Source organism: Podarcis tiliguerta (genome assembly GCF_965153285.1).
Source record: "Podarcis tiliguerta genome assembly, chromosome: 17".
NCBI classification, from domain to species: domain Eukaryota; kingdom Metazoa; phylum Chordata; class Lepidosauria; order Squamata; family Lacertidae; genus Podarcis; species Podarcis tiliguerta.
Window position 1 is genome coordinate 589,966 of NC_139550.1, and position 15,223 is coordinate 605,188.

At 47.4% G+C, this 15,223-nt stretch overlaps 1 protein-coding gene and 1 long non-coding RNA gene across 2 annotated transcripts in view; both read left to right on the forward strand.

Moving 5' to 3' along the window:
- The window catches only part of LOC310668082, a 66,173-nt gene that overhangs the window by 25,902 nt on the left and 25,048 nt on the right, over positions 1 to 15,223 (forward strand). The gene's annotated exons all lie outside the window — the stretch shown is intronic.
- NDUFB4 (NADH:ubiquinone oxidoreductase subunit B4) lies at positions 10,008 to 13,931 on the forward strand. The gene is made up of 3 exons (XM_083420887.1): positions 10,008 to 10,270; positions 12,761 to 12,907; positions 13,790 to 13,931. The coding sequence occupies exons 1-3, from the start codon at positions 10,088 to 10,090 to the stop codon at positions 13,850 to 13,852; spliced, it is 393 nt and encodes a 130-aa protein (XP_083277013.1). The 5' UTR covers positions 10,008 to 10,087; the 3' UTR covers positions 13,853 to 13,931.

Genomic DNA, 15,223 nt, shown 5'->3' on the forward strand with positions numbered 1-15,223 from the left:
AAGACGAAATTAATTCGTTCCGCGAGTTTTTTCGTTCCGCGAGTTTTTTCGTCTTGCGAAGCACCACTGCATTTAGACACTAACAACGGCAGGAAGGGTGGGGAGAAGCAGGGCAGCTGCCGCAGCCGGTACCTCGGACTCACCCGCGCCTTGTGGCCACCGCGCGACGCAGCTGCTGGAGGGCGGTGGGGTCAGGAGTGCGACTCCGGCTGCAACGCTGGTTGCTGGCGGCAACGGCTCCTGAGGGGAGCGCGCGAGGGCGGTGGGCAGCGGCGCGAGGCACTAACCGGAAGGTGGGAGGGAGCCGGAGGAGCGGGAAGTGAGCGTGCGTGCGTGCAGTGACCGTCGCCATGACACGAGAGGCAGGGCTGTTTTGTCTAGCGAAGCAAGCCCTTAGGAAAATCCGTCTTGCGAAGCACCTCAGAAAACGAAAAACCCTTTTGTCTAGCGAGTTTTTCGTCTTCCGAGGCATTCGTCTTGCGGGGTACCACTGTAGTGTCACAAGTAGGGGGTCTGTGAGAGACCATGTTGTCCCCAGCAACACCTCAGCACTCCTCTTTCCTCTGCTCTGCCAGGCATTTTTCATCTGCGACTCCAGCCTAAGCAGCACACACACCTTTGGCCGCACCTTGCCCCCGTGATCTGTGATGCTTGGATACCAATGTGACCCCCTTCTGTCTCTGCATGCCCCTGCCTTCACTCTCGCCAGCCACCACTTCCTTCCTCTCTCAATTCCAGCACAGCCTGGAGAAGAGAATCGAGACACACGGACTTAGCCTCTCCTCGCCCCCATCCACATGTCTAGCAGCTGTGCTGAATAGAAGCAGTGAGAGAGGAAGGGGCAGTTGAACTTTACCTGGTCCCCACTGATGCACCACAGTAAAATTGAGGATAGAGGGAAGGCAGAGAAGTTGGCCAAGGTAGAAACCTAAACTCAGGCCTGATTTATGAGTTTGGAATACAGCCTTCTTGCTTGTGCATTGTTCAGTGTTACCAGTTTCATGCTTCAATTGGGCTCTCAAGAGCGTGGCTCTTCAGCTACCTACTTATGCTCAGAACAATGCATGTATTTCAGTGGCATAGCAGCATTTGCCAGTGCCCGGGGCACGTGTGAGCAGTGGCGGGGTGTGGAGGGTGAGTGGAGCCAGCCCAGCTCTCGCCACTGGAGTCAATGGGCCATGCTGTGCCACCAGCCTGCCTGCGTAGGGGGGAGCCCAACCAGCCGACACAGCCCTTGGCAGGTGAATCCCCTCGACACCCACAATGAAGGAATGCCCGGCCAAGCCATGCTGGGGTCACCGCTTGCCTGTCTCCGTAGGTGGCCATTCAGCAAGGGGGCTGGGGATGCAGCGTCGGGGCCAGGTCACACCCCGGGGTCCAGAGCCCCTGGTGGCAGGCAGGGCAAGACAAGGATCTCGGGGTGGTGTGGAGGTGTGTGTCTGGTTTGCACCCCCTTAAAATTGTGTGCCTGGGGCCACGCTTCCTCCCAGTCCCCCAGACTACGCCCCTTGCAGCATAATTTCCCCGCTATCCTCTCCTTGGTATGACCCTGGAGAAATCCAATACTTGGCCAGTCTTTTATTTAGAATTGCTTCTGGATTCCATATATCTGGAGTGATCTCTCATTTCCCATGCACCTATCAACCATGTTCACAGATCCATGGGCGTAACCAGGGGGGCAGCTGCCCCCCCCCCACAGTGTCAGGTTTACATTTTTTTGGTACAGAAAGTATTGGTTTAGAGTGTAGAGATCTCTTCTATTTAATTCAAGAAGGTTCTGGAAGCTTCTCTGTGTGATGCAAGCTGGAAGTTTCTATTCCTCCTGGAAACAAGCAGAAGGTTCCTGACGTTTGGGTTATTCCTTCCGAGAAGCCGATTGCAGCTGCTTTAAACTGGTCCTGTTATCTTTCCATCTCAAAGTCATGCTGCGCACAACAGCAGCCCAGAGGAACCTGGTTTTCACTTTCTGTCTCTCATTCCTTCTGGTGTGGTGGTCTGTAGTGTGCTTAGTGCTAAGGTTTTAGTCTTTACTGCAGCTGGATTTTTGCTATGCCAATCCTGAGCTTATGGATTTGAACCGTTATGCTCATTTACCTTCAGTCAACTCTGCTGAATGGAGCTGACTGCCTCTGAGTTGTCATTTGGGAACCCTGCATTGTGTTTGAGCCTGAACTCTACAAATTATATGTTGAGGTCTGCTCTGGAGATCAATAGGGAACAAAACTATGACACAAGTGAAACAACAGAAATCAGTGAAGTGACCAATCGGGTTGGCTCTGCCTCCCAACTAAGTCTGCCTCCCCCCAACAAAAATCCTGGCTACACCCATGCATAAAACCATAGAATTCAAAGGGACCTCAAAGGTCATCCAGCACATTCCCAATCTACCAGTGTATCATCCACGATCGGTAACCAGCCACTGCTGAGAAACCTCTGTTAACAGAGAGTGTGCAACATTCCGCATGAGTCTGTTCCACCAATGAACACTTGTGGCCATCTGGAATTTTCCTCATGCTGGCAGGGAGGGAGGGAGAGGAGCTGCTTCCTTTGAAACCCGGGAAATTTAAGGGACATCATCAACAAAGGACAGCAGCGGGACATAGCGTGGGGATAAGGGACTTTCCCGCCAAATAAGGGGCGGTTGACAGCTATGGATGTGTCCAACATGTTGCTGGTGACAGACATGAAATGCATCTTTTATCACAGAATATTTCACTCTGTATATGTTCAGCTGTATGTCTTTTTAAACATTGCCCTTTTTCACATGGTAGCTTTAGGGCAAACGTGAGCTACAAATTCAATGTGTAGGGTAGGATTCTGGGGAAATTGTTTTTTCCCATGTATCATTCTGAATAGTTGAAATATATATTCGTACAGTTTTTTAGACCTATTCAAGTGCTGCTTATGCTATTGTTCTTGTGTACCCATCATAGATTTCGTTCTTTCCCTCCCCTTTTTAGTGTTGCTCTGCTGTGTAATAAATGCTGTATCTAGTTCACCTAGCAAAAAGCTTGAAACTGCTATAGTAAGAATTTTGGCAGACTTCGTTTTTGCACATAACCTTGTACAATCTCAAAACAGAGTCCAGCAACATAAAAGTATATCTGGACTCTATTGTATTATATAATTTTCTTGTTCTTGAATATCCTTGACGTTACAACTGATGACTATGTATTTCTGAGCCTTTTTCTGAAATCTTTTAAGCTAAAAAAGAATCACGTGCAAGAAACAAGTTTGCAGCTACTAATTTTGACACCTTTTAGATCTGTAGAAAAGTATACTGTGTTAAAGCAGCATACAGAAATGAGTGCTGCATTTTTGGATATTTTGTTTTATCTTTAGTTGACACCAACACGGCGTTGTATTCATTTATACCAATTCTAATCTATGACACATTGTTGTAGTATGGATAATTTGTAATCTTTATTTCCCCTTTGTATTCATTCAAGCATCTAAATAAATTGCAATAAAAAATAAATACTGGTTGCCTTTTGAGAGGGGCTGTAGGATTTTAGTTGGTGCCTGATGTGAAAATCTTGAAAATAGAATTGCAGTAGAGACAGGGATGCAACGAGGCAGATTTCACGTTTCTGAAATGGTTGCACTTTTCTGCAAGCAATTATGGCTAAAGACAGGAGAACATGTTCTGAAAACAATGCAGCGGTTTGTATTACAGTATATGAACACAAGGTTCTCTGCAAACAAGACGAACTCAACAGCAAGGTCAGCTGAGTGTCCAGGGAAGGGTGGAGATCAAATTAATCTTCCAGGGAGTAAGTCTATGATCTCATCTAATTAGCACACAATATCCCCCCCCCCCCTTTGTAAATCCTACTCACTGGGGAATGGGTAGTGCTGTTTATCTCATACTCCAGTTGGAGCCAACTGTGTCATTAGCTCTTGGCCGCTGCTACACGGTCTCCTCTTGCGCTCACCTTCTGAGCTGGCACTAAGGAGTCCTGCCTGCCTTAATCAGTGTCAGAATTATCTGTCCTCCAACGCAGATCCCAATGTCATCTCGAGCAGCACAACCTCGAGGAAGACCTATTTTTAACCTCACGATAACTCTGCGTTTCTCTGCGAAGAGAAATTGCCTGACTATCCAATCAGGAAGCAACTCTCTGTGAAGCAGAGAGGCCCTTGAAGAGATGTCTCATGGTCCCGGGAAGGGAAAGAAAGAGTTGTCCAATAACCAATGCAGGGGGTATGAAACACCATCCAATGGGGTTATTTATTAGATTTATAGACCACCTTTTCCTTCCAAGGAGCTCAAGGTGGAGTACATGGTTCTCCTCCTATCCATTTCATCCTCACATAACCCGGTGAGGATGCTTAGGCTATTCCTGAATGTGGCAGCTAGACTGGTGACTGGGAGCGGACGCCGAGACCACATAACACCAGTCTTGAAAGACCTACATTGGCTCCCAGTACGTTTCCGAGCACAATTCAAAGTGTTGGTGCTGACCTTTAAAGCCCTAAACGGCCTCAGCCCAGTAGACCTGTAGGAGCGTCTCCACCCCCATCATTCTGCCCGGACACTGAGGTCCAGCGCCGAGGGCCTTCTGGCGGTTCCCTCGCTGCAAGAAGCCAAGTTACAGGGAACCAGGCAGAGGGCCTTCTCAGTAGTGGCACCCGCCCTGTGGAACGCTCTCCCACCAGGTGTCAAAGAGAGAAAAAACTACCAAACTTTTAGAAGACATCTGAAGGCAGCCCTGTTTAGGGAAGCTTTTAATGTTTAATAGGTTATTGTATTTTAGTGTTCTGTTGGAAGCCTCCCAGAGTGGCTGGTATGGGCCAGATGGGCAGGGTATAAATAAATTATTATTATTATTATTATTATTATTATTATTATTATTATTATTGGTGGTGACTAGCTCAAGGTCACCCTGTGATTTGAACCCTGGTCTCACTCTATCCATTCTTCTTTGGCGATCACTTGTAGGGGAGTAAGATTGTCTTCCATGAGCACAGTCTGATCAGTGAGTCCATAAGTGATTGTGGAGGCCAATTCTGGATCCACACGTCCTTCCACAGTGGGGACATAGGTTTCCGGGCAGGAGTTGATCACAGTGAGGGTTTGCCAAACGTGCCTTCCTCCTAGCACGTTTCTCCCTTGTGTCCTGAGTTCGAGAGTCTTCAAAGCCCACGACACCTTTGGTAAAGGCTGTTCTCCAACTGGAGCGCTCGCAGGCCAGTGTTTCCCAGTTGTCGATGTTCATACTACATTTTTAAAAATTTGCCTTGAAAGAGTCTTTCAACCTCTTTTGTTGACCACCAGCATTACACTTTCCATTTTTTAGGTTGGAATAGAGGAGTTGCTTTGGAAGATGATCATCAGGCATCCGCACAGCATGACCAGTCCAACGAAGTTGATGTTGAAGAATCATTGCTTCCACACTAGTGATCTTCGCTTCTTCCAGTACACTGGTATTAGTTTGCTTGTCTTCCCAAGGGATGTGTAAAATTTTTCGGAGACACCCTTGGTGGAATCTTTCGAGGAGCTGGAGATGGCGTTTACAAGTGGTCCACGTTTCACAAGCATAAGCTATTCATTACGCCACATTGGCTCACGATGGGTTGAATTGATGTCCACCTGCTCTTTCGGTGGTACAAGTTCTGCAAGGTTCAAGGGGCATTGCCAGCAGGTGGCTGGGATTGGCATGTAGGGAAACTGGGCCCATCGCACACCACATCCATTCCCAGCCCATGGCACATCCCAGTTTCAGCCATACCACTGGCTGCAGCTCAATAGTATAGGACCTTTCCACACAGAAGGTCCAGGTTCAATCCCTGGGTTATCTAGGTAAGACTGGGAATGTCCCTAATCTGATACCCTGGTTTATGTATCTCTGTCTGCGTGTGACCTGCTTATGTTTCCTCCGGCTCCGATCCACTTCCGGTCCTGGGAGACAGTGAAGAAGTGGAGGTGAGGGGAGGAGGAGGAGGTGTGGAAGGGCCTAATTCTGCACCAGTTTGGCCAATTTCTCCCTCCTTCACGCATTCTTCAGTCTCCAATCCTGCAGCTTCTCCTGCCTCTGATTCTCTTTTTTTAAAAAATATAATTTTCATTAGGTTTTTTTAACATAACATTTTCAACAGTAATTAAACATACTTTTACAAATTATTCAAATTTTTGACTTCCATGAATCTTGCCTGAAAATTTTCCAATCTAATCTCTCAGTATGCGTTTCTTATCTTCCCTATTACATTTCAAACTCATAACCAAAAATCTCTATCTTTTTCTACTTTGTAACACTTCCTATATTTCTCCTTACAAAACTTCTTGTAGTCCTACTGGCGTGATTTGTTGATTACTGTTGCTCTTCAAATAATTCATATACTTCTTCCAATCTTCTGTAAATCTCTGGTCCCGCAGGTTTCGAATCCTTCCTGTCATTTTGTCCAGTTCTGCATAGTCCATTAATTTCATCTGCCATTCTTCTTTCGTCGGAATTTCTTCTTGTTTCCATTTCTGGGCTAACAATACTCTTGCCGCAGTTGTTGCATATAAGAACAGTTTAACATCTTGCCTTCTCCTGCCTCTGATTCTCGTCTCTCGTCTGTTCCAGGTTACCCAGATCACAGATCCCTTCTTCTTAGTCAGACCTCAACCCTCCTTTTCCCGGTGTCCAGCCAGTCGCTGACACCCTTTCACAGCATGTCAGCAGCAGTATATAAATACCTGCCAGCAATCATTCAGAGGAAAGGTCACACCACACAGCTGTCTCTGTCTCTGTGGCCTCATGTCACACCTACTTAGAGCACACAAAGAAGGATTTTGGGTGGTGATAACGATGGGAAAAGGGTCCTTGGCAGAACAAGATAAGCACAAATATAGGAAGAGCACATTGCTAATACTTATATTTTCCAAAACCTTGCAGCAGCAGGGCTGGGGAACTGATGGGTCTCCAGATCTTCCTAGACTTGCACCCCCATTATTTGCAACCGTTGGTTATGCCAGCTGGGGAATGAAGGTTGCAGTCCCACCACAACATCTGGAGGCGAGTAAGAGGAGACGTGAGAGAAGTTTGTAAAATTAAGCCCTGCATGAAGAAAGTAGATAGAGAGAGATTTTCTCCCTCATAACAGTCATGGACATTCCATGAAGCTGGATGTTGGCAGATACAGGAAAGATGAAAGAAATGGGTGACAACAGGACTCTTGTCAGCATCAATAAATCAAGCTGGGTAGGTATTTTCAAATATCAAAATACAACTATGGGGGCAGCTTCATCTGTTGACATTCTGCATTGCTTGTGTGCAGCACCCCTGATTTACTTTTGGGCTCTAACCCCTCTCCCACCTGCTAAAAGAGGACACACATTTGCATATGACTTAATGTGTACGCAAACTTTATACCATTCTGAGTCTTTTTTGCAAGTGTGCAGATGGCTCAAGTCATGTGCGCATGTACAGTGGTACCTCGGGTTAAGTACTTAATTCGTTCCGGAGGTCCATTCTTAACCAGAAACCGTTCTTAACCTGAAGCACCACTTTAGCTAATGGGGCCTCTTGCTGCTGGAGCACAATTTCTGTTCTCATCCTGAAGCAAAGTTCTTAACCCGAGGTACTATTTCTGGGTTAGTGGAGTCTGTAACCTGAAGTGTATGTAACCTGAAGCGTATGTAACCCGAGGTACCACTGTATTTGTTTATCCGTGGGTGTGGCCATTTCCCCTTTATCCTTGAGCTCCAAGACTTTGGCCACCTCATGAGAAGAGAAGACTCCCTGGAAAAGACCCTGATGTTGGGAAAGATGGAGGGCACAAGGAGAAGGGGACGACAGAGGATGAGATGGTGGGAGGGTGTTCTCGAAACTGGCGGAGGCAGTGGAAGACAGGAGTGCCTGGCATGCTCTGGTCCAGGGGGTCACAAAGAGGCGGATACAACTAAACGACTAAACAACAACGAGATGACACTTGGATAAGAACAGGGGTCTTTTAACCGGCCCATGAGCTGCCCCCGAACCAAGCCGCCCGCTCAGCGAGTCCCAGCGCACTGTGCTAAAGTGACACGGCACGGCACGGGGACTCGCTTCTGCGGTGCTGGAAATCGTGTCTGCGCAGGCAGATGCCAAAAATTGCGTCTGTGCAGGCGCAGGTGTTGGAAATGGCGGGTGCACACGCATGAGCATACACACAATCCGGCCCATGAAGGGATCTCTGCTGGAGCAAACTGGCCCAGGCAAGGGAAACCTTGCCTACCCCTGGATATTATGTACATAAAATGCAGCATTTGAAGACATTGTATTTAAAATACTGTAACGGGAAGTTTGCCTTTGGCAAAAAGGTTCCACTCTGGCAGAAGCGGCAGAAAAGGAAGGTGTTTATGCATTGGCGTGAGATAAGCTACCCTGACGACTCATCTCTGGAAACATGAGCTGCAGAGCTGCTCTCACAGCAGGAAGCTGAATCTCGAGAAGCCAGTGGGGGCCTGTTTAGAGATGCCAAAGGTGAAGCAGTGGCTGCAGATAAGTTCTGCAATGGTGAACAACCTTAGGAACCTCCTCTGAGACCAGAGAAAGGAACGCTTACTGAACTACATAAAGGACTGAACCACACTGCAATGTGTTACTTTGTTACTTTGTAACGTTATCTTACTGTAGAGTCAAACCTTGGTTCTTGAACAGCTCCGTTTTCAAACATTTCAGCTCCTGAACGCCAAAAACCCGGAAGTAAATGCTCTGGTGTTTGAACATTTTTTTGGAACCCGAACGTCCGGCGTGGCTTCCGTTTTGAGTTTCCCTATTGAATTGAGGCTTCCGCTTTCTGTTTTCGGATATTTTGGAAGTCCAACAGTCTTCTGGAATGGATTACATTAGAAAACCGAGGTTCCACTGTAACTAGTATTTAAGACTGTTCTACACAATGCTGAACTGCTTTAACAGGGCCATGCAGAAGCAGCGATCTCGACAGAAGCTGTCACTGAAAAGAAGGGGAGTTTCTCCCAAACAAAAGATTACTGTAATGTCTGTACATTGTATCTCAAGTTCTATCACTGCTAGAAACTTACCTCTATCTTTTGTTTAAAAAATAAAAATAAAGCTGAGAATTGGATGATTGTGGGTTTTTTTTGCAGGGGAGGGTGCAGCAGCAGCAGCGAAGACAGATGCGAATAATTCCTCCAGTTTCTCTGCTATCTCCTTCTCCTTTTGCCCACCTTTCATCCTTGCCGAGTTATGCAGATCACTGCACGAAGACCACTTTCTGGCTCACCTGCCTGCAATATTCGCAGCTGACTACCTCGCAGGGCTGTCCTGAGCCCCCCCGCCTCGCCCCTGCTCCCCCACCCTGCAACATGGAATAGCATCGTGGAAATAATAGGCTTTGTTGGCATTAGCAACTTGCCTAGAAGGGACAATTTTTTTTATTGCTTTTCACAATATTATAGACAAACACATAAGACAAACAAACATAAATCATAGCCTTATTGAAAATTGCACTTATATTAACTTTGTTAACTGACTTCCCTGCTTCCCCCTGGTTGAATTTCATTGCATATCCTTTTAACAGGACAATTTTTTTTAGATGTTTAAACTTAAAAAAAAAGTGAATGTTTCATGAGAAATAAGCCCTGAGTGTTTTTCCCCGCAAAATTTTTTGTTGGTTTTCACAATATTATAAACAAACAAACAAACAAACAAACACAACAAACATAAATCATAGCCTTATTAAAAATTACAGTTATTAACTTTGTTAAGTGACTTCCTCGCTTCCCCTTGGTTGAATTTCATTGCATGTCCTTTTAACGGTTTTCCAAATCCCATTTTTTATGAAATGAAATAAGCCCTGCGTGTTTATTTTATTTTATTTTTAGGGCACAAAACTCCTCGGGTTATTCTGATTCTGGGGGTGGAAAATAACCCAACCCGGGAGAAAAAACCCGCCGCTCTCCCTTCCTCAAAATGGCTTCTCTTCCTCCTTTGCCTTTCTAGGCATTCGGACCCGGAAGCCTCCCTTGGCGGAACAGGAGGCGCCGCTCTCTCCTTTCTTCTCTCTGCGGCGGAGGCGAGAGGCGGCGCTTCCGGGTCAGGGGTCGGGGAGGCGGGGCTCGACCTTGGCCGCCCGCTGCGTCCCGGCCGCGCTCAAGATGGCGGAGCCCCCCTCGCCCTACGAGGCGGCGCCCCTCTTCCCGCGCCCGCCCCAGCTCGACCCCGCCGAGTACGACGCCTCGCCCCAGCAGCGCGCCGCCCAGGCCGAGCGCCTGGCCATCCGCTCCCGCCTCAAGCGCCACTACCTGCTGGAGCTCAACGACCCCCGGAAGACCAGCATCGTGAGTGGCCGAGGGGGGGGGGGCGGGCCAGGCAGCGCTTCCCAGGCTTGGGGGTCTCCAGCTGCGGTCGGACTACAACTCCCACCACTCCTTGCCCATGGTCCTGGGAGCGAGGGATGATGGGAGTTGTAGTCCAACCGCAGTTGGAGACCCCCAAGTTTGGGGAAGAAGAGAAGGGAACGGGGGGGGGGGTGCAGGGGGGGGGAAGAACATTTTCTGAACTTCCAGTCAGCTGCAAGTTTGAATAATAATAATAATAATAATAATAATAATACAGTGGTACCTCTAGATACGAACAGGACCCATTCTGGAGCCCCGTTTGCATCTAGAAGCAAACGTAACTTGCGATGGCACGTCTGCGCACGCATGCGTCGCTTTTTGCCGCTTCTGCGCATGTGCGTGATGTGATTTTGAGCATCTGCGCAGGCGCAAGCAGTAAAACCCAGAAGTAACACGCTCCGTTACTTCCAGGTTTCCGCAGAGCGCAACTCGAACGCGCTCAATTCGAAGTGTATTCAACCCGAGGTATGACTGTAACAGTAGTAGTAGTAGTAGTTTAGTCGTTTAGTGGTGTCTGACTCTTCATGACCCCCTGGACCAGAGCACGCCAGGCCCTCCTGTCTTCCACTGCCTCCCGCAGTTTGGTCAGACTCATGCTGGTAGCTTCGAGAACACTGTCCCACCATGCCTTGCCGTGGCAAAGGGGCTTGAATAACTCGGAGAAGCTATGAGCTCTGCTGTGCAGGGCCACCCAGAATGGACAAGTCTTAGCGGAGAGTTTTGACCAAACGTGATCCACCTGGAGCAGGAACCGGCAAGCCACTCCAGTATCCTTGCCAAGAAAACTCCATGGACAAAGACAACAAGCATATAAAAAAGTGGTAGTAATAGTAATAATAATAATTTGTTACTTATACTTCACCCATCTGGCCGGACCACCCCAGCCACTTTGGGCAGCTCCCAACAGAATATTAAAAACCTGACAAAACATTCCCGCTTTGACTGGGGTATGTCTTCCTCTAAGTATGTTCTGTATGGGGTTTGCCAGGTGCTGTATTGTTTAAATATTCATACACACACGTGCATATGGGGTGTATGGGTGCAAGAGGAGGGGTATTACCTCTGTTGGGAAACACGCTGTGCTCCCCCGGGGTAGTGTGTCCATCTTTGGTCCGTACCCTGCACTCGGCTCTCACCTGTGGCTCCTAGAAGCTGTCAGCAGGCGACAGTGGCCACAGTCCGGGAACAGCTTTGAACAGCGGTCTAAACCAGGTGAGGGGAGCCAATGGGCCTCAAACCCTCAGGGAGTAAGGGACTTTGCCTGAACGCAAAGTCAGGCTCCTGCGGATTGAGCAGACGAGACCAGTAGTGAGTCCAATGGTCAAGTTGGTTTCTGCACGTGCTGTAGAGGGAAGTGAGGGGTAGATGGGGCTCATCCACCTGGGAAGAAAATCCATCTAGGAGAAGGAAAATTCTGCTCCATCCATCGAGGAGAAGGAAAATTCTGGTCCTAAAGTTCTGCCGTCTTGTGGGATATCTTCAGGAGAAAGAAAAGCTAAGGAGTAAGCTGTACACAAATCCAGATTGGAGTCCCTAAGACAGTTGGCTGGTGCCTTGGTGCACCTCCTTCTGGCAACTGCTGCAGCCAAGCTGGTCCAAATGTATTGCTCTGCTTTCCTTTGGAGCACATCAACAATTGCAGGGTCTTGTCATCTGAGCAGCCCAGGACCTCCATATACACTGCTCAGGTTGAGCCCTGGAGAAGACACTTTAGTGCTGCTAATGCAGCGGTTTGACTTCACCCCCTGGAAGTGCACTCAGTTGTCTCTCGAGACAGATGGATCACACACACACACACACACACAACATAAGCAGAGGTAGGGCCATAGCTTAATGGCTGGGGATTGCTATTCAAGCAAAGGGTCCCAGTGAGCAGCAAAAAACCCCAATCTGCCAGCACATCTGCAAAGCTAAGTAGGGTCTGCTATGGTTTCATACTGGGTGGGGGACGGCACGTTGAGATCCCTGCATTGCTGGCATTTGGACTGGATGACCCTTGGGGGTCCCTTCCAACTCTATGATTTTATGAATTCCCCAACATCTCCAGGACGCCTGCCTGATGTTGCTGGGCTACAGCTCCCATCACCCCAGGGCTGGTGGTCAGAGACGATGGGAGTTGCAGTCCAGGTTGAGAAAGGTTGGCACATAAACAGGACTGAGCTACATGGACCGGTGGTCTGACTCAGCGTAAGGCAGTGTCCTATGTTCCTTTCTGTTATAATTCACATAATTCCTTTCTGTTATAATTCCCCTGTATAATCCAGGGGAAGCAACCCCATTCTTATTATCTTCTGCATTTGCCTGTGGTTGCACTTTGTGCCTAAGATGTACAGTAGATTACAAGTGTCAAGGTGAGAGCTGGCATTACCTGGGTAGCGTTTGTTACAGCGCACATTTGGGCAGATGTTCACTATCCTCTCTCTGCTTTAGGATGACCCTGCTGTGACTCGATGGGTTTACGCCCGAATGTACAACGCCTATCCTAATTTCCGTGTCACCCCAAAAACTTCACTGCTGGGAGCTGCTTTTGGACTAGGGCCCATTTTTTTCTGGTGGTATGTCTTCAAAACGGACAGGGTAAGGCTATAAGTATGTGATCGTAGACAACTGTGTAGTGTGAGAGCCAGTAACTGGATTTACTAGCATAAATGGCTTGCTGCACAGGAGCACTAGGTTTCGTGAGAGGCATATCATCATGGGAAAGATGTGTTCTGCTTGATCACACCTTCCTCAGTCCCTTTCCCCTGTTATTTTTGTATCAATCTGGGGACTCTTGACAATTGACAACAATTCTAATTTTTGGGGCATCCAAAACACTGGTTTCCATATTTCAGAAATGGTCCTGTTAGCTAGGGATGATGGGAGTTGTAGTCCCAAAACATCTGGAGGGCCGGGTTTGCTTATGCCTGTTCTAAATGGTACCCAGGAAGTAATCTGGCAGCTGCATTTTGGAGCCGTTGGAGATTTCACACCACCTTCAAGGGCAGTCCCACGTAGAGTGCACTGCAGTAGTCCTGGAGGCGTCCCAAGGCCAAGTAATGAAGAGGCAACAGCTGGCTAATTAGCCATAGCTGAAAATAGTCACTGCTAACCACCAGGCCATCTAACCCTCCACTGATAACTGATCCAGGAGTACCCCCCAAGCTGCAGCCTTCCTTTCAGAGGAGTGTAGCCTCTTCAAAACAGACCATCTCTCCAACTCTCACATTCTAGAACTTAATAGCATACAACACTTCTGACTTTCGTTAAATTGCCCTGAAATTTTTTAATTGAAAGCGGGTGTAAAAATACTTTAATAAAATAAAATGTTTACTCAGCAGTCTCATTGCTTGGGCTTAGTATTTAGTTAGGGTTGCAGTCTTCTGCTAACTCTGTTGTCTTTGGGCATCACTTTTGTTGGAGCATTTCTTTAGCCTTGCTTAGATTGGTGATTTTTTCCCCTGTTTTTGTTTTGCACAGGATAGAAAAGAAAAGCTCATACAGGAAGGCAAGTATGAGCGACCGTTCCCTCTCTTCTATTAAGTGTCCTGTACCTGCTGCTGCTGAAGAGGCTTGTACTCCATCTCTAACCTATTTCAAAATAAATCTCAGTTAGAAACTGGTTTGTTTCCTTTGTATTTCAAGTGCAGCACCTAAAATAAAATTTTTGTGTGTGTGCTGAAATTTATTGTGTCACTACAGCTTGCAATTCTGCTTTCAAAAAATGGGTTTTCAGATGTCTTCACATTTTCACAAATTACCGTATTTTTCGCTCTATAAGACTCACTTTTTCCCTCCTAAAAAGTAAGGGGAAATGTGTGTGCGTCTTATGGAGCGAATGCAGGCTGCGCAGCTATCCCAGAAGCCAGAACAGCAAGAGGGAGCGCTGCGCAGTGATCCCTCTTGCTGTTCTGGCTTAGCTGCACAAAGACTCTTCAGGGCAGCTGGCTTCTGGGATTCAGAATATTTTTTTCCTTGTTCTCCTCCTCCAAAAACTAGGTGCGTCTTATGGTCTGGTGTGTCTTATGGAGCGAAAAACACAGTACTGGCCAGAGGGCGGGGGGGGGGGGTGCAAAGGCCAGGGACAGAGGAATATTGTTTGAGCAAGTGAAGGGACAACTGACGTGAGGCCTGGTTCTTAAATCTGGTATTAGAGTTACCTCCACACAAGAGGCTACAGAATTCCGGAACCTTGTTTTCACGATAATGAGGTGACCCCCTTTACGCCTTCCATGGAATCAATTTGTAGAAATGTAGCTTTACCCATTTCAGATCTGAGACCTGAGCCTGAAATTCGGCTATTTTCATCTACTTGGTTTCAAATGCATTTAGGTATGTCTGCTGTTTAGGTGTGGATTGTGCCATTGCTAATGTTTCAAGGATAAAATGGCTCCCATTCACCAGACTGCCACGGATTATGATAACCCCAACCAGTCTGGGAGCTGTAGCCCAACAACATGGAGGGTCACCGATTCCCACCCCCCGTTCTAGGCTAAATTACTGCCTTTGAAGGCTGTCCTCAAAACTGCAGTTAGTCCCAAATATAGCTGCTAGGATGCTACCTGGGACTGGGTGTTGGGTCACATCTCACCGGTGCTTTAACAGGTAAATTGACTCCTGGTTCATTTTCTGGTTCAAAATTCAAGTGCTGGGGATAGTTTTTAAATCCTTCTGTGTCTGGGATGTTTGAAGGATCCCCTCCACATCAGCCTGCGCAAAATTTCCATCTTTAGAGGCCCTCAGGTGAGGTGGGAGGTAACAATCGATTTCCCCATTTGTGCACCTAGAGAGGTTCACCTGGTGCCTTCTTGTCACCAGGTGCCAGGTTGTTGTTAATGGTAGCATATATTTTCATTAATGTTTCATTCTTGATTAAAATCCAGCATGTTTTAAAAGCTTTTTTGCTGTTAGTTT

Bases quoted from the DNA above. Each gene is read 5' to 3' on its own strand.
- NDUFB4 (XM_083420887.1), top strand. From the start codon at position 10,088: ATGGCGGAGCCCCCCTCGCCCTACGAGGCGGCGCCCCTCTTCCCGCGC. The intron at 10,271-12,760 runs GTGAGTGGCCGA...TCTCTGCTTTAG, and splicing joins ACCCCCGGAAGACCAGCATC to GATGACCCTGCTGTGACTCG. The intron at 12,908-13,789 runs GTAAGGCTATAA...TGTTTTGCACAG, and splicing joins ATGTCTTCAAAACGGACAGG to GATAGAAAAGAAAAGCTCAT.